Here is a 20,117-nt window from a genome sequence, read left to right as displayed (position 1 = left end):
TATGATAACATTTCATAGAATACTTGATATGTCACTTCTGAGTACACTATTCATGGATACAGACGAGGCCATGGGATAGGAAATCAAAATTCTCTCTCTGTCTAAAAATGCTGTAAATTACAATTAAAAGCCATTCAAGCAGGCCGTTCTTATTATTGCATTGAACAACTCCGTTTCTATGCCTAAAATCTGTGCAACTATAGGCCTAAAGGCCCAAGAATTCACAGAGGACCAGGGGTTAGACCCACTCTTAACCCGGAGCTGATTGGAGATTAATGCCGGAACGCCTAACTCTTCCTTTTTTCCTTTTTTTTATTTTTATTTCAGTGCTATTTTCGATGTGTTCAAAGTCCCTTTGAATCCTGGATGCGGTTCTAATTGTTCTGTCAGAGTAGCGTCCGTCCTGTCTGGCCTCAAAGTTGGCACACGCTTTGATCAAGTACAATGCCACTGGGATGACATCGCACCCAGAGGCTCCAGCTAAGTGCCACTGATAGTTTTTTTTTCCTCAATATTCTCCGCGAATGGGTTCGCACGTGAGCGCATGCTCGCGTGCCGCTGCATTCCCTGCGAGAGCACCCATGCGCGCACGTTTATATAAATCGAATACACATGTTATAGTTTAGAAGCTTACGCTATCCTGACACATAAGCTAATAAAGTAACCAGCTCACTCAAACGTTCTCTATTTAGTGAATAACTAAGATTACTGTATGTACTCATTATCCTAATGAAGGTTAAACCACGTTTGCACTGCCCTACTAATGATATATTCCTTACAAATCTACATGAACGGCTACAAGCTGGAAGACACCCTTGTTATCGATGATAGAATGAAATGAGGGAGAATTGAATCAGATGAAATTAAATTTCCTTTAAAAAAAAAAGTATGATTCCAGAGCGTTCTGTGAGAGAACGGCGAAAGCTGAAATGAAACACTGCTGTAAATAAAAAAAAAAAAAAAAAAAAAAAAAGAACCCTGTGCTAATATCTAAAGGTTATAAAATTTGGCAGCATAATTGAATGATTATGATCCGAAGAGTTGCTGATATTGCGTCGGTACATTCCTACACACCAGCGTTTATACTGAACACAAAGACAAATCGTTTGAAGAGGCGTGATTGGTCGAAATCATTCTGGAGTTCTGACAGAAGTAACTATGGAACAATGAAGAATTAAAATAACCTAATGCAAGAACGTCATCCCAAAAAATGAGAAGAAAAAAAAAATTTAAAATTAAATAAAAAAGATAAAAAAAGCAGCTTTTACAAAAACACGTAAGAATGCATAAAGTGACCCTTGCACTTTTTTCTCTTTTGTTCTTGCAAACAGACGTGGCACCTCCTTGTTGAGCACAGAGTGCCGATGTAAGACTTGAGTAGTTGCATACAATGTTTGACTCCAGATCTGCAATGAAGAGAGAGAGAGAGAGAGAGAGAGAAAAAACGAGAAGTCAGCGATTGCGTTTCACTGGTTGGGTGGAGCCACGCTGAATGTGTCGTGTGGGCGGGAACTCACATGATTGGCAGGTGGGCTCTACCAGTGAGGTGGCACATAGCTGTACCCAGGAGTTCCTTGGGGTCGGTACGTTGGCACGGTGACGGGGTGTCCTCCGATCTGAGTGTGCTGAGGGGTGGTCAGCAAGGTTCCTGTAATATAACAGTCATTATATATACTGTGGAAAAGTCTTAGGCATGTTAGTGTTTTCACCCCCTAAAAATGGTTTTAAGCCAGTTATTTATACCTTTTCCCACAGTATGTCAGTAGGAAATATCAGGTAACATTTCCAAACATTCCTTTCGTCATTAACTGTAATAATCCAGTGAGATTTTTGTCTGACAACAGCCGGTGCTCCACACGGATATCTGATCTCACCATCACCGAGTCCGTCTGTGATTACATGAAGAAACTGAGACAGACTAAATCCAAAAGAACTGCGGCAACATCTCCAAGACGCTTGAAGAAATCTTCCTGCAAAGCTACAGTACTACGAAAAGTTTTGTGTAAAAATGCTGTAAAGTGAGGATGCTTTCAAAAATAACCTCATAATAGATTTTATTTATCAATTAACTTCTATTTTCTAAATCAAATCAATATTTGGTTGAGCACTCTTGTGTTTAAAACAGCTTTTGTCATAAGTACACTTGCACATAGTTTTTCAGCTAGCTTTGCAGGAAGGTTTCTTCAAGGATCTTAGAGATCTTGCCGCAGTTCTTCTGGATTTAGTCTGTCTCAGTTTTTTCTGTTTCTTCATGTAATCCTAGAAGGACTCGAGATCAGATCTCTGTGTGGGGCACACCGGCTGTTGTAAAAGGGGACTGCATATATTGTATCTGTAATTAATAAAAGACTAAAGTCCCCCTGTGGTGATCAAGCTTTTAATGTTGTTCATATGTCTATGTGGTGTTTTTAATATGATTTAAGATGAACCATGTACAAATGCATAAGTCAACACCATTGTTGAGTATTTTCTCCTTAAAACTGCAGTGAACAGAAGATGGTGAACTGAAATCGCTGGTGTTTCTGACAACACAAACTAACCAATCACGTCAATGTGTGAATGTCAATGACTGGATCTCTGAGCTGGTGCGAGTGAGTGGAGGCGAGGCTAATTTGCATATTCATAGAACCGCATTCTCTCTCTCTTTTTGTTATGGAAAAATAATGTGAATAAAATTATTTAACACACTCGCCCCAGATCTAGGTAGGTCATCTTCTTACATTTCATACAGTTGAAGCATACAGAATAATTTCTTAGCATCAACAATATTATCAATTTTGAGCTTTTTACCGGCAGACATGGCCATCGTTGTTCCGGCCACCATGCCCATGGCCATGCCGTTGGAGCGGGGCGCAGGTACAGGAGCGGGGTAGATGGCGGAGGGGATGCTGTTGGGCTGAACCACGGTGGTGTGGTGAATTACATGAGGCTGGGCGGCGTACACTGGCTGCGTGTAATAAGCACCCTGAGAAGATGATTATAATGCATTAGTTACAAGTAGCTAAAAGGTTGTACGTTCAAAACGTGTAAGGGGTGATCCATTGTATTGCATAGTGGGTGTTACGGGATCAAATTCTAATACTGTGGTGGTGCAGTGGTATAGTGATGGTATCAGATCCTAATACCACGTTACTTTATTATAGGGATGCACCGATACCACTTTTTTCAGAACGAGTCTGATACCTACATTTTTGGTACTTGCCAAGACCGTGTACTGATACCTGTATATTCATTGCATTGGTAATTTTTAAAATATTAGGTAGAGAAACCAAAATAATATGAATCATTTTAGTTGGCTTAATTCATTTAGCAAATAGATATTCCTACAGGGCAGTATTTCACCCGAGGTGTGCATTATTTTTCCACTTCACGTCATGGCCGCATTACCACCTCGGGTGTGTATTTTTCTAATAATTCAAAGGCCCGTCGCCAATTATTCCTTACTAGGGCTGCGCGATTAATCGCAATTAACATGAAATCGTGCTTAAAGCGATTTGGTTTATTGCGATTATGAAATCGCCAAGGCTGCGATTATTTTTTATGCGCAGCTTGTCAGTGACGGACGGCAGTAGTAAATGCAGCTCCATCCGAAAGCACTGCCGAGTCGCTTATAACGTGAATTTGAAAAAGCAACACACGCAAAACATCTTTCCAAACATGAGAAGCATTTATGAACCTCTTGTCCAACAAAAGACAACATTTAAAAAAAAATCCATCAAAGCGTTTTAATCTTCTGTTTATTCAGATACAGCGATAGTATGATGTCCATAGGGATTTCCTGGAATGACGCGTGTTGTCTACTTCTGTGGAGAGGCATATTTGGAGTGTCTGCGTGAGAGCGCCCTCTGGCTTTCTGGCATTTTCTACTGATCTCAGAGCCATGCTGCACTGACAAGCTGCGCATAAAATAAATCGCAGCCTTTGCCAAATCAATTGCAGTTTCATCTTGATTTATCATGCACCCCTAATTTAAGTTCAAGACCTTTGTGATGTTGATTGTTGATGCTTTCATTTACTCCTTCCTTATCTTTCATTTGATAGCAAAGTGAATATTTAGAGCTGCGCCAGCAGGGCTCAATAATAAGGATTTTTTTTTCACAGGCCAGTGGTTCAAATTCTTAGATACCAGTGAAACATCACAATTTTCAGTTACAGAAATTGATCAAAGTAATGAAATAACACTGCATAGTCTTCAGTAGGGATGCACCGATTCCGATACTTTGCACACATGATTTGAATTAACTTAATCGTATGTGCACGTAAAAACATGAACAGCTAAGTGATTTGTGTATGCGAGTGGTACAGTAAATCACAGGACTTTTTCAAAAGGTTTTCTGTGCGCAAACATCCAAAGCTTGCGGCCAGATTGTTGCCTCTCAGACAGCGTAGGAATAGTCTATTAAAACGAGTTCTCTTTCATGTCTTCTTGTGCTTTAACGGAGAAATTCACACAAAATTATGTCAAAATGTCTGTATAGTCAAGTATACTTGTGAAACATAGTCGGTTATGTCTTAAGTGAACGTAAACAGTTGAAAAGAAAACAGTATGTTGGATAAATTACGCTTAGGCATGAAAATAACTGAAGGAAATATCTATTGGCTAAGCCAAATAATTCGATTCATATTCTTTGGTTTTCTCTGCCCAATAATATAACAAATTCAAAAACGTTGTAAATTGGTATCGGCAAGTACTAAAAATAAAAAGTATCGTATCGGTGCATCCCTAGTTTTCACTGTATAATTTAAATATAGAATAATCCTTATCAAAGTTACAAAAGTTATTCAGTCAAGAGCAGTGAGTGGTTTTCTCTTTGTCTTTTGTTGTTAGATGAACAAAGACAGCAGTGTGATTATTAGGATGCTGTCACTTTAAGAGCTGCACTTATCCAACATTCTGTTACACACGCGTTCTCTTTCTCAAATTAATTATACATTTAGCCTACTTTATAGACATCCTTCTCTGATATCTCCATTCTGCTCTGTTTGCTCTGTTGTCATTGTTTCTTAGTCTTGACACAAACACTGTACACTGTGTTATCGGTTTTTGGTATCTGAGCATTTTAATGAGTACGAGCATCTTGAATACTGAGAGCGGTACCAGTGCATCCCTAATTTATGAATCCGTGTTGTTATTGTTATCTACATAAAAAATGATTATGAAAAAATGAAATAAAGCTGAAATAAAATAAAATATAAATATTAGAGAAAAGTTACCTTGGCAACTAACTGAAATAGATAACTTAAGTTCAAGTAATAAAATGACTAAAACTAAAATAAATTAAAGCTAAATTGAAATATTAAAAAACAAGAACTACGACAGAAATATTAAATTACAAAAGCACCTAACAAAATGAACTAAAATTAAACTAAAAACATAAAAATAAAAGCTAATTCAAAATATTAATAAATACTATAACAGAATATAAATAATACTGAAATACTAACTGTACTGAATGATAACCATATTCATAAAATGTAACAATATGGTTCCACCATAGTCCATTTTACTTTAGTAATGAGAAGTATTTGAGGTAAACCGGGGGGAAAATAATGATTTTATTAACAAAGAATCGATCTCACTGTTATTTGCATCTATCATATTAGCTATTAGTGCTGTAATCTTTGTTGCACTAATTTAACCAATGCATTAACTATTGGAAAGATGTTAAAATGCAGCATTACTGAAAAAAGTAACCTTTAACAATACTTGAATAGCTATGGGCTAACATAGGTGATGAAAAATTCATTTCAGGTCAAGCAAGTTATTATATTAAAATACAAAACCTTTTTTTCCATGATAAACAATGCAGACTAAGATAAGAAGGGCCAAGTTTGATTTCTCTATAGACAACTAATTATTCAAAACACCACAAAACATCATACTTATCATGGATTATGGTGTTATTCCAGCTTGGTTAGTCATCATCTTTATTTTTTTAGTGCTTACTCAATTGTTTCAAAGCAGCTTCACAATATTCACAGTATAGAATAAGGTCTTACCTGAGCATAGAGGTTCTGCTGGGGATAGGCACTTCTAATAGGGTACATGGCCGTCTGGTAGGGGTTAGGGGACGGGGAATAGGGAGGAGGGGCTCCATTGGTCTGATTAGGGGGGACCTTATAAGGCGTTCCTGCAGTGTATCCTGAAACAGAGACGGAAAGTGATTGTTAGGTCCAGTAAGCATTAAGCACACAACAATCGAATATAATAAAAAATATTCCTTCACACACATCCATGTGCTCTGGTTGGATTTCCAAAATCTTGTGCGCCAAACTAAACTAAAGCACATATGAAGTGCAAACACTCACACACCCTTTCAAGTCAGAGATATCACACATTAAACAACCAAGCACACACACCGACACTTTCTCTTTTTCCACACACACACACACACACACACACACACACACACACACACACACACACACACACACACACACACACACACACACACACACACACACACACACACACACACACACACACACACACACACACACACACACACACACACACACACACACACACACACACACACACACACACACACACACACACACACACACACACACACACACACACACACACCATCTGTTAGGCTTTTCAATTGCTAGCGATTTATTGGAGGATTGTAGACAACAAAGTAGTAATAAAAAGCACAAGAATGTGAATTCAGCTGCCCGAAACGGAAGTCTTTTAAAGAAAAAATACATTGCTTTAGGCGTTATTAGTTACACAACACACCAAAAGATTCCCTACATACCAAAGACATGCTATCAGTCATTACTTCACATTTGAAGTACACACATTGATGCAACACACCAGTCTAGCTTAGCCAATCCTGTCTAATTCAATCCCACAACACAATTTTATGCAATCTCAACTCCAAAAAGCTCAGCTGTCTACGGTGAGAATGAAACCTTAGATCTCAGACAGTGTGTCTCCAGTATGCAATGTGAGATTTCACCAAGACAGCATTTTAAGAAATCATAGGCACATTCTGACACAAAGGCTTAAACAAACAAAATATGTTGCATATCAGGGTTATTATAGTTAACTAAAACTATAAACTTTAATTGACATTACACACACACAAACATAAAATATATAGACAGTTTTTATATTTATAGAAACCATATGGACAAAAAACAAAACAACTAATACAAATGATAAAAAACAATATAACAATCTTTAAAATTATCAAAATATTCATAAAAACTATAATAGTATCACAACAACACTAAAAGAACACATTTTTGACCAAATTAATATATCCTCTGCATTGAGGATAATCCCAGAATGCATTGTGAAATATAATCCAAGCGAAGAGAGAAATCATTTAAAACTAATTTTATATGCTACTGTCAAATTTGACTGAAATCGAGTCTCCAGAGCACTTTATGTCAGTTGCCGCCTATGTAGAGCGTTATAAATCCAAATCAAAATAGATATAAAATTGCCATGTGATCAACAAAGGACAAAAAAGAAAACCTTGGAATATTTCATTATTATTTAAATTATAACAATTAATTCAGTCAATACAGAAGTATAATACTAGTACAATAATTCTATTGTACTGTAAAATTGAATAAATAAAGAATTACAATAATTATTTTGAATAATAATAATCAAAATAATCAAAATACTGGATTTACAGAATTTATGTGGATCAGAAAACAAAATGTGGAAGAAATAAATGTCCTGATAAAATAAATAGAAAAAAAAAGTGATAAAAAAAGGTTCCATTTCACTTAGGATACTGCCTTAAGCCGGTGACACTTAACGACTAGCTGAAACATTCTAAGACTGAACTGAACACACTTATAGACTGTTTCCAACGACTGCAGCAGATTTTAAACACCAACTGTGAACACCGACTGACACTGTGCGTTTGGGCATGATCAGTCGTGACTCGTAAGTATCAAATTACATTCATAATCGGCCTTACTTATAGTCGTTAAGTGTGTCCCCGGCTTTAGTAGGTAGTTGCCTATGTAGGCAGTATGCAGCAGTGCAGCTCACTAGGTTTTAGAACAGAGCTCATCGTAAAGTTTGTTTACGCATCATCCGATCAATACATGTGTGTGCTCTGGGGAAACAGAACAATGAGAGCAAGTGTTCTTTATAGGCAGTATGGGACTCTATATAGCTATGTTCACACTGTCAGTCCAAATCCGATTATTTGTGTATCTGATTGGAATCTGATCTAAATTATTGACTGCCTACACTGTATATCATAACTGTTCAGATCCAATTTGTGTGTCCAGTGGCACTCTTATGTTTTCCGGAATATCTGCATTGGTTTCTTTGGCAATGACGTTGCATTGGTGAGCGAGCGCCAAAAACAACAACAACAACAGCGGCAGCAGCAATGTGGAGTCCAGTACGGCCGAGGCAGAAAAGTAGGAGGCTGGTATGAGCGGCTTCATTCTGTGCTGTCATCTCCACCGATCTCAAAACATGTCACCATTGTATTGTAATTTTCTGCTTGACCGACACTTTGCAACAACACAACCTTGTTTCAGCAGCAACTTTCAGCATGTTTCCTATAACAAAGTTGTTTCTGTTTTCCGTGGCGTGAGAAAGTGACAAACCACGCAAAATCCGATTAGGGTGGTCAGACCGATTTCCAGAAAATTCAAACCACATATGTATGAATGTAGCTCAAAACGGATTCGTAAAAAAGCATTTAATTTGATGTTTTTTTTTTTTCGTCGTTCGCACTTTCTAAATATCAGATTCCAATCGGATGTGCACAAAAATCAGATTTAGACTGACTGTCTGAACGAGGCTTATGTGAAAGGGTGCGTGTTTGTGTGTTATAGAGTAACAGGGGAACACACAGCAGTTACAGTAGAGTATAGTAATCATATTTACTGAATGCTGTAGATGAGGCCTGGTACTGCCTGCTCTCTGAGCCAGCGTCCACGGCCAGGTCATAGGAGCCTTCTCCGGGCCCCGGAGCAGATGCCGTCTGGGGCCAGGCCTGCTTCACCAGCAGCACTGTCCCAAACAAACACAACACAAGAAGGGTTACACATGCGTCACGACTGTCGCCACATCTGTACCCTGACTGGCCTCTCCTCCTCGCACTGTCCCTATGGATCCTTGTATTAACAGACCGCAAAGGTAGGCTTCCAGAAATAAAAATACTACAAAAAAAGCCCCCAAAAGATATACAGATCTACCATAGAAACCATTGATTTCAAAATGATTTAATTGCTTTCACTTTCCAAAATTCTGACGCAAGAAGATGCTGAATTTATCATGGTAAGTGAAGCTAACATTACCAACCTAGGTATCTAGTTACCTAATAAGGGATGTGGCGTTGAATAAAATACATTAATGCGCTCTATTAGGGATTTAAATGCCTCTCTAACAGCAATAAAGAAAGTTCAAGCAGTAACACATGCACGTCTAAGTAGAATTAAAAAAGTCAAAATTCAAAACAGAAACAATTTTTTTTTTGAAAAATTAAAATTGGTTAAAGATTTTCTATTCAAGATCGAAACTACAAAATTGAAAACCATTAACTACTAAAATGTCTTTACGCAGCCAGCTGCCTGTGAAATTGCTTGCACAGTTCCTAATTTATGAGTCATTTAGGAAAAAAGCGTTTGCTAAAATAAATGTAAAATGCAAATGTATTGTAAACAAACACTCTGGGCTTGCAATTGAAAGCTGGATGGTTCAATTCCCATTAAACTGAACAGCAGGGGAAATCAATGCATCCCACTCAATGGATATATTCAAAATTAAAATACTAGGTTACTGCTTACAGAATAATATGGAGTATGCATATACACTGCCTAATATTTGTTAAAAAATAGTAGGCCTATAAAACAATAGACATTATTCAATGATAAACGTGTTGTTTCACGTGAGTGGTATCATATTTTCAGCTTAGATATTAATGATTATTTTCCATAATTACTTCCATTTTATGTATTTGGCAGTAAAACCTTAAAGGAATAGTTCACTTTAAAAATGAAAAATCTGTCATCATTTACTCACCCTCAAGTTGTTTCAAACCTGAATGAATTTCTTTCTTCTGCTGAACACAAAGGAAGATACTTTGAAGAATGTCGGTAACCAGACAGTTGGTGGACTCCATTGACTCTCATAGTATTTTTTTGTCCTTCTATGGAAGTCAATGGGATCCACCAACTGTCTGGTTACCGACATTCTTCAAAATATATTCCTTTGTGTTCAGCAGAAGAAAGAAATTCATTCAGGTTTGAAACAACTTGAGGGTGAGTAAATGATGACAGATCATTGTTTTCATTGTTAAGTTAACTATTGCTTTAAGTAACAAATCGCATAATAGAATAGATTGGAAAACTCGCATACAGTGCAGATGTGTCAGAATGGTTATTTTACCCTTTTTGTGTAAAAAAGTGCAATCTAGTTTTGAGTAAAATGCCTCTTCAAAAAATTAATCTAGAGGGACATATTAAAATAAAATCATGGTTGGTAACTCATTCATTATGCTATAAATGGAAGATTAAGCACATTGCATTGTCAGATATTATGCAGTGTGCTACACATGTACTGTATGCTGTACATTTTGGCAAATGCAGTAGGTCAAGTGTGGATTCTGTGCATACAAAAAACTGCATACCGTTCATGCTATTTATAAAGCAAACAAAAGCATTAGTAATATAGCAGGATGCTAATCCATAATGACATGGCATAGAGGTTAAATATCTAAGCATGTCTGATGAACTATTGCCTTTAAGAAAGCCACAAATTCCTGGATTACTCCAGAAGGATTGTCCCTGTAATAATATTACTGCAAGTTACGTCAGATAAACGCATCAACCAAATGATTAAAAAGTATTTAATTGCATGTCTTCCTTCCAAATGGAGCAATCCTTTCAGAGCCACAAGGGGGCGATGGTGCAAAGCCATGAAATGTTACTAAACACCAGAGCACAGAGGGACAAAGAGAAAGAGAGACTGCTGGAATCACACAATGGCATCAGTGCCGCATAGACGCCTCACACATGACATCACTGCAGCGGTTCAGTGCTGCGTTTTATGCATGCATGAGGGCTTTATGTGATTCAGATAATTCTTATGATAACTATGATACTTAATGATGAAATTATGATACTGTAGGAAGAATAGTGTGAGATATCCACACATTTAATATAAATGTAGAGGTTTACAAATAGTGGATTAGGGCGATATCGGTTGGAAAATATGGCTGAAAACCGCAAATAAATCGCAATAATTTGAACAAAAACATTCCACTTAAATGTAAAATAGTTTTGAACCTTATTAAAAAATTAAGAATGACTTAACTATGAGAATATTTTACAACTATTAAAATACAAGCTTTATCACCACTGAGACTTTTCTTATTTTTTATTTTATTGTCATGCGAAATATATAAATAATGTACAGGAAATGGAGAAAGAAAAAAGTGACAGGAATCAACTTTCAAATGGCATTGTTAATAGGTTGACCGATTTTGTCGATTTTATAAACTAAAATTGGAAAATATGTCCGGTAACCGATCAATCGATGATAGTTAAAATCAATAATATAAATGTATAATAAGAAAAAGCTTAAATCAATAACATGAACTTTCCAATCAATGTAAAATAGTGCTAACCTTTATTAGAAATTTAACGACTTGAAAAACAACTTGAAAATGAGAATATTTTGTAATTATTAGAATAAATTAAAATACATAAAATATTGCTAAGCTAGTCTTGACTACTGAAACACTGACACTTTTATTATTTTTACTTTTGTCATATGAAATATATAAAAATAAAGTTCAAGAAAAAAAAGGGACAGAAATAAAAATTGCATTGTATTGTAAAGAATAAGATATGAACTAAAGGGAAAGTACCACAGCCAACATTTATTCAATCAAGAGGTATTTTTTCACTGTTTGGTGCATTTTGAACTGAAAGACATTAGCTGTAGTTGTTTAAATCAGTGGTTCGCAACTGGTTTTGCTTCAGGACCCAGATTTTACATTAGACATCAAGGTGGCGAGCTTGAAAAAGTTTGATGCCAAGTATTCATTGCATAAAATACTAGAGCTGCATGATTGTTTTTTTGTTGTTGTTGTTGTTGTTGTTGTTTCGTATAGAAACGACAATTCTCCCTGATTCTGAACAGACAAGAGACATCTAAACAAAATAACATGTAGTCTAATTTACTAGAGGTTCTGACGAAATGTTAATTACTGCAGTCAACTAACTTGAATGAATCAGCGTTTTTGAACGAATCTCTTGAGTGAATGATATACATTATACACGTTATTTAAAGGAGAACCTTTTGTTGTCGCATGTTTTCCCCACGAGCTCCCCCTACAGCTGTGGGGGGGCGTATATTTCACAACACGGTCGCAAAAAACTCACTTGCGGCGGCCTCCTCCCCCTCTCTACCGCTGCTCATGTGCGTTTGTTTTGATCGGAGCAAGCCAACTGTATCGTGTGGAGCTATGTTTACCGAAGCGGGTAATCTGGTAATACATCGTACATGCGTGTGTGTTTATGTCGAATTGCCGTAAAGCAATTCGTGTTTCGCGCTCGTTCTCGCTTCTCACGAGACTTCCAATTTCTATCTTGCCGGGACGGTAGTCCCCAAGTTGCAAGGTTGGTTATCCGCCTGGGAACTCTGGAGGGAGCGGGGAAAGTCACCAATATCACCAGAACAGGTTGTTTAACCATCCAAATGATTTCTAGACAGTTTTATTAAGTTAAAAAAGTTACCAAGTTCTCCTTTAAAATGACATACATTTATAAGTCACTTGTCGCCACCTACTGGTGTAAGGATTTTTGAATAATATTTGAAGGGACAAGTTGCTTTCAAAAGGATTTGCTCTATTTTGATCGCTTCCGCAGACATCAGTGTTTATATACGAACTATAAACTTTTATCCCAGAACTTCTGAATATTTGTAACAGAAATATCAATACTGTGTGGATGAAAAGAAGCTGTTTATACCTATAGGCCTACATGACAACTGCTCTCTCTGGCTCAGCGGCAGCGCAGATTTGAATGTTCTGGTGTGATCGTCAAAAGTTTAATAGACATAGATGAATTGTTGTCATTTAGGAATGAGATCGCAATCTTTTAATGATTAATCGTGCAGCTCTATAAAACACTGTAGTCGGCACAAACCATGACCTCATTTTTGATCTGTCCATTTAGCATCTGTCTAATTTAAATACCTTTACCAAATGATGAATTTGCAACAAGACACTATATTTGACAGTGTACTTGTTACACATGTAGTTACTGTAGTAATAACTGTAAATTATGCATAATTACATACAGCTAACCCCTTATTCCTAACCCCGTAGTAAGAACAGGTAGTTAATTATTATTACTCAATACTTAAATGTATAATTACACTAACACGAACACCTTAAAATAAAGTGTAACCCAAAATTTACAGGAATTTTAAAAGCAGATCATTTTCTATCCCAACTTGCTCAGATACCATTTAGTTATATTTTTATTCTTTTCATTTAGCATTTAATAACCACTGGTCTAAATGCACGTCTAGTACACGCACAGACTATTTTTGTAGCATATATTTTTAAAGACAAAAGGATACTGCAGAAATCTTTGAGGTCCACATGCTTTTCATGAAGATATTGGGTGAAAACCACAGAAACTTGTGGAGAAAGTGTGACATATTGTGTGAAAGTAGTGCTGGTCAACCAAAACTACCATTTTCTGATATCATAAACAGGCAAGCCAGTAAATTAATAGATCAAACATAAAAATATGAATATATAACAGCAAAATGTCAACTTGATCTCTGATCTAAGAAACAGCCTGTTTAAACATGTAAGAATGTATAAGAGTGCAAAAATAAGTACAAAAATGATATCAGTTCAGGGCGGCACTGATCATATTGATCCTATCACAGACCTCACAAACCAACTCCTATAGTGGACCATTTACATCCTGATCTAAAATGTGATCCAAAAATGTCTGCTTACAGCACAAATCCATTTTTTTTTTCATCATGATACAAGTTGAGTCACACATAGCTGACTCAAACAAGCATGTTAACAAAAGACTAGTGGGAAATTATCTGCACTAAGCCAACCTACTTCACATGACTCATCCTCACTGTGTCTGGTTTTTCTCGAGACTGAATTTCACACTCAAATCATGCAGATGAACAACTAAAAACAGTTTAATTTTTTTTTTCTAAATATCATTATTCAAAAACAACTTGCCAGATCAAGATGGAAACAGATTTATTGACCAAAATCATTTCAGGGAGCAGCTCATTACTGAACAAAACACAATTAGTGACCTCATACATCAGAAGCTTTCGAGGTGCACTGTTATATGAACACAAATAAAGCCACTTTTCTAATCATTATGAAGATTTATTGTATATATTGAGTCAGAGCATTATGTCACTAGTTGGAACCAGCACTATAACAGTAATATGTTGTTTAATGGTTAAGTTAAAGGCCAGCATCATCAAAATGAGGCTAGACCGTATTAGGCATCAGTATGTGTTTGTGAATACTGCATGTGTTTCATTGGTGTTAATGGATCACTAACGTCTCATATATTTTGCTAATGTAAGTGTGTATTATGCCATATTCACTGGAAAGTTTGGAGAGTGTACATACCTGGTGGGTATCCTGGGCTACCTGTCTGATAAAGGTTGGCTGTGTAGGTCGGGGCAGTCGTAGGATAACCTCCGGGATAGCCTGTACACATGCAGAGAAACAACAGTTTAGAAATGACACTAAAACATAAAATCAACATTAGCAATTAATTGAATTGATCTGGACTGGTCAATTACACGCATTACAGAGCCGATGTGTCAGACTTGCCAACAATTTCTAATAAGCAAGATAAACAATTTTTATTATTAAATTATATATTTTGTAAACAAAGTATAAAGTCTGCAAAAAAAAAGTCTCTTGTGCAGACAAAAGCTGCATTTATTTGATCAAATAATACAGTAAAAAACTGTAATATTGTGGAATATTACTACAATTTAAAAGAGCCGTTTTCAATTTGAATATATTTTAAAATGTAATTTATTCCTGTGATCAAAGCTGAATTTTCAGCATCATTACTCCAGTCTACAGTGTCACATGATCCTTTAGAAAGCATTCTAATATGATGATTTGATGCTCAAGGGACATTTCTTATTATCAATGTTAAAAAAAAAAGTTCTACTGGTTAATATTTCTGTGGTAACTGTGATTTCTTTTTCAGGATTCTTTGCATTTATTTCAAATCGTAGCATTGATTCAACACTGATTGATGTGAATTCAAAAATGTTGTCTTTGCTTTTGGCCTCTAAATAAAGTTTTTTTTTTTTTTTTTTTAATAAGAAATATGTTTCTATTGTGTGTGTGAGCTTCTCTTCTTTTTGTGCTTTGGATAAGATTATAAAATAAACCAATAGCTAAATAGCTATGTATATAGGCTTTAGTTTAGAACATAATCTGACTATATTCTCACATTGAATGCCCACTTTTTTTTTTTTTTTTTTTTTTTTACAGACCATTTCCAATTGGATAAAATCAAGTCCTGTCCAACCTTTTTCAAGTTGAATATCCTGTTTCACTCAGCAATACAATAGATTAGAAAAGTAACGTTTTCTTTTGTTTGTTTTTTTAGAGAGAGAATCACCAGAACATAAATTAACGAAAGCAAGTGCAGATGAATTTTTATAAACAAAAAGGCTGTTACTATTTCCAGATATACAGATCCAAATCAAATCTCTGTAACCTGTGCTATTATAGGAAAGGACAAAGAGAGGGAGAGAGAGCGAGGTGAGCTCTTTATTGAACAGGATGAGCACAGATGGCATCCATTACGACATGTCTGTCTCAATAAGACACAGTCGGATGAGTGTGAAACCCAGTGCATCGCTCCATACTGAACAGCACGAGCTGTCAGACGTACAGGGCATCATGGGAAGGGAGTATCCAGGTCTGGACAGCTCACTGCAATGGATGGATTATATCAACACTGGAGGATGCAGGAGAAATACTGCCGAAAGAGTGAGCATGTGAGGGACTGCTTGATCATGTGTTTGGTAAAGGAACCGTTCACCCATAGATGATGACAGAATTGTCATCATCTACTCACACACATACAGTATATGTCTATTTGTACATAAAAGGAGATATTTAGAAGAATGCTCAGGCTGTATTTTTCTATGTTGATAATTGACTTGCCAGAGCATTTCTATCCCAATAATAAAAAGCAAAGAAAAAGAAAAAATATATAAAATGGTAACACTTTACAATAAGAGTCCATCTGTAACATTAACTAAGGTTAATAAATGTCATAGTAGTATTGATCCTTGAAATTTACTAAAACATTTTTACATTTTAAAGTTCTATCATTACTAACATGAATGATCAAGTTATAATTAATGTATTCATATTTATTTTTATTTTATTAATAAAGTTTACAGCACTAGATTACTTGGAGGTAAAATTTTTATTCAGTATCCATTTTATAAACTTAATCGGTTAATCAGTTATCGGCCAGCGTGGTCCAACCTAGTTATCATTATCTGTAAAATCCACTATTGGTTGACCTCTAATTTCGGCATCACTTGCAGCAGGAAAATGGAAAAATAATCTTTGTTTCCCAAACAATATTTTGAAGGCACCACACTTAGAAAATGGCTTAAATATGAGTGCTATCATTCAGCTAGCTGAAAGTCATAGTATTTTAAATTACACAATTCACTTTTTAAGCCCTTCCAAGCTACACCAAACAGTATCTTAAGATATGGTGATATTTGTCTGAAGACACCAGAAGTTTAACTCTTTATCTGCGAGTACAGAGCGTCCTATACATTTTCTCCCTCCATCTCTCCACTGAAATGACCTGAAAAGTCATCCATCCGTTAAGCAGTGCTCACAAAGACACAATCTGATTACAAGTGTTTCCAGCCTCTGATACAAACAACGCTCTCTCCACTTACATCTGCACTGACAGGCAACTCTCTTTAAAATGGGACTTTAACATTTAATTTCATCTTTCAGTCACTTCAGTTCATTCCTGCATTTACAAGATTGTACTATAATAATGTCACAGTCATGCGTCCAATGAAATGTGTGATGTGTGTCTTGTCTTATATGGAGAATCTCTCTCACTGGAATTCACTTTATTTTATATATTAGGTAAATATAAGGTCTTGGAACTATGCTCATTCCCAGTGATCACAAATGAGACCTCTTTAATATATCGATGATTTCTCCTAGACAACGAGATACTACAACAACTACTATTTCTACTAATAATAAATATTCATTTATAAATGTAATATAAATGATGATAATAATAACAATAACAACTTATAAAGAAATTAGATGTATGCAAATATAAAGATAACTGCAAAGATAATATGCAATTTTAAAAAATATTATATTAATTTATGCATTTTTATAAATGCAATATAACCAATAATCTGGATTATAATATTAATATTCAAAAGATAAATAAACCTGATATACAACTTATAAATTGAATCTATCCCATATTTTAAGAGATTACAGGTTTAGTTATAGTTAGAAACTACTATGTTTTGCAGTAAAAACTACTCTTACAGCAGTTATTTAAATTGTACTGAATTTCAATATATTTTGATTCTACTTCATTATTCTAAAATGATACATCTGGTTTGATTCAAATTAAGAAATTAAATCCTGGATAGAAGACTACTCTGGCCAGCTACTGACCAGCTCAGACCAGGCTGCTACCATGATCCAAAATAGAACTACCAGCTTAAGATGGATTTTCCAACAGTGAAAATTCTCCCCGCTAATCTCATATGCTATATCTCATATTTCTTTGTTGAGTTTTTGAACAATGTCTCAGACTGTGCTCAGTAATATTTAGGATTTTGACCATATACCTCGCAGTCACAGACCGTATCAACGTCAGTGAGCTATACTTATTGTATTTCGCCACAGGGTGTCACTGTGGCCTGTGGCCTCAACCCTTCGCTTACTCTGAGCTCGATTGCTATGAATGAGGTAAACCACGCCCTCCTCATTACCCTACGCAGGAAGAAATGTAGGAAGAAATAAATGAATAAATAAATAAATGTAGAAATACATAAATGTAGAAATAAATAAATGTAAAAATAAATAATTGTAGAAATAAATAAATGTAGAAATGAATAAATGTATAAATAAATAAAAGAAGAAATAAATATGGAAAAAAAAAAATATATACATAAATAAGGAAATAAATGTATAAATAATTATTTATTTTCGTTTTTTTTGCTTTTCTATGTATATTTATTTATATATTTATTTTTTCTTTTTTACATTTATTTGTATATTTATTTATGTATTTATTTATTTTTAATATTGGCAGCTTTGGCATTCCATACAAATTAGCCTAGATACCAAAGTCAGACATCTCAATATGAACTAATTTGTCATCAAATTATATGCTATGCTATTAGTTGCTATAAGTAGATGTTGGTGTGTAAACAGTCTCTATTGACCCAGAGAATCCCTTCAATAAGAGCACATCAAATATGAGCCTACGGTTGCCATGGCAGCAGACAAACACCTGCCATGAGTGACACGCGTCTATGGTGACACGGCGCTCATGGCTCTACATGCATAAACACACGCCAACACAGAACAGAAGTGAGAGGTGAAGTATGCATTAATGCACACCCATTCCTGCACATCACAGACAGACGTTGTAGTCAGGTCTGCATCTTGATGATGACAACATTTTTATTTTTGGGTGATCAATCCCTCTACTACGGAGCTCCTGAGGGGACCCATGCAAAAAATAAATAAAAATAGGACTTTCGCGTGCGCACGAGAAACTTTCGGTTTGCGTAATAGCGTCATTAATACAAATGTGGAAATATGGATGATGTATAGGCTATATCATTTATGTTGTTGTTTGACATGTTTTGAAGTATCTATTTTAGAAAAAAAATCACAAGCAAGGTGCTATTAAAGACACGACTTAGAGACATATTTTAGTCACAATTCAAATAATTTTATTAACTTTGAATAGACTTTTAATAAACTTTGTATTTGTATGTGTATTGATAAAAAAAAAATAAACAAGTAATAATCTTCTGCTACTGAGATGAAGGAAACTTTTTTTTTTTAAAAGTAAAGTTCACAAGATTGCTATTTATCTTGATCAAACTGTTCCGTCATCAGCTCTTCCTCAGTTCCACACTGCAGAATAAAATAGTCATCCTCTGCTGCAGTTGTACGGTTTATTAACGCGTTTATTGCAACTACATTTCATCTTTTTCTCATCAAACAACCAGACTAACGAATGGTTCGACACAACCCGTACCGAAGAGCCTAGACAGGGCTTTCTTCTGTAGATATACTGTAAATACAGGGTAAATGAAGACTGTTGGCCTACCATGGTCGCCCTCGTCCAGTAAGTTTAAAATAATAATAATAAATTTAGATATAAATCAATATAATTCGTTGTAAATTAAATATTTTAAACACTAATACAAAAAGGTAATAATTGACTGTATAGTCCTAATGTTCATGCATGAACTGTCATTCAGACTGACTATCTAACAACCAGAGAACAGAGAACATCAGAGATATTAAAATACATACTCTTCTGAGTTTTATGATGTAGGCCTTTTTTATTAAAATGTATTAGCCTATAATTTATATCTCAAGGATGTGCGCTTGTGTGTGGCGCACTCGGTCATGTTGAGAGTGAAACATGCATTATATTATTAGGCTAGTCTATTCAGAAATAGTGTAAAAGACCTGTAAATAAAATACAACATTAACATTATAAACACTATTAATAACATATAGGCTATGCGTATTTTACTTCCCCTTACTAGCCAAATCCTTAAATGAATGGTATCAGAAAACAACAAGAAATGAAAAATAAATAACCACTTATAATAAAAAAAAAAATAAAATACATAGTAGCCTATAAAAATAGCCCATTGTGCCCTTTATTACAAACAACATTTAGCCTATTTTAAACGCCAAGCCTAAACAAATTTATTTGAATCGAAACTAAAACTATACTGCAAAGTTGGGTTCGCGCATCTTTCGTTCGGTCCAAAGTTTAATACTGAACAGGAATTAATAATAATGTAATAATGAACCGGCTGT

General features: G+C 35.4%; 1 protein-coding gene across 3 annotated transcripts in view; it reads right to left on the bottom strand.

The window, feature by feature from the left end:
• Positions 1–324: 324 nt before the first annotated feature.
• fam168a (family with sequence similarity 168 member A) overlaps positions 325–20,117 on the bottom strand; it is a 62,162-nt gene continuing 42,369 nt past the window's right edge. For 2 of the 3 annotated variants that reach the window (XM_081373258.1, XM_081373257.1), the window contains 6 exons: positions 14,628–14,708; positions 8,879–9,004; positions 6,001–6,143; positions 2,791–2,965; positions 1,518–1,648; positions 325–1,406 (listed from right to left, as the gene is read on the bottom strand). In XM_081373258.1, the coding sequence (XP_081229384.1) occupies positions 1,536–1,648; positions 2,791–2,965; positions 6,001–6,143; positions 8,879–9,004; positions 14,628–14,708 (638 nt within the window). In that variant the 3' untranslated portion in view covers positions 325–1,406; positions 1,518–1,535. The remainder of the gene's footprint in view (positions 1,407–1,517; positions 1,649–2,790; positions 2,966–6,000; positions 6,144–8,878; positions 9,005–14,627; positions 14,709–20,117) is intronic. The other variant, XM_081373259.1, reaches the window with a different exon arrangement.

Source organism: Scardinius erythrophthalmus (assembly GCF_964197995.2).
Source record: "Scardinius erythrophthalmus genome assembly, chromosome: 8".
Classification (NCBI taxonomy): domain Eukaryota; kingdom Metazoa; phylum Chordata; class Actinopteri; order Cypriniformes; family Leuciscidae; genus Scardinius; species Scardinius erythrophthalmus.
Note: the sequence above shows the minus strand (reverse complement) of the source record. Positions and strands in the feature narration are given on the sequence as shown.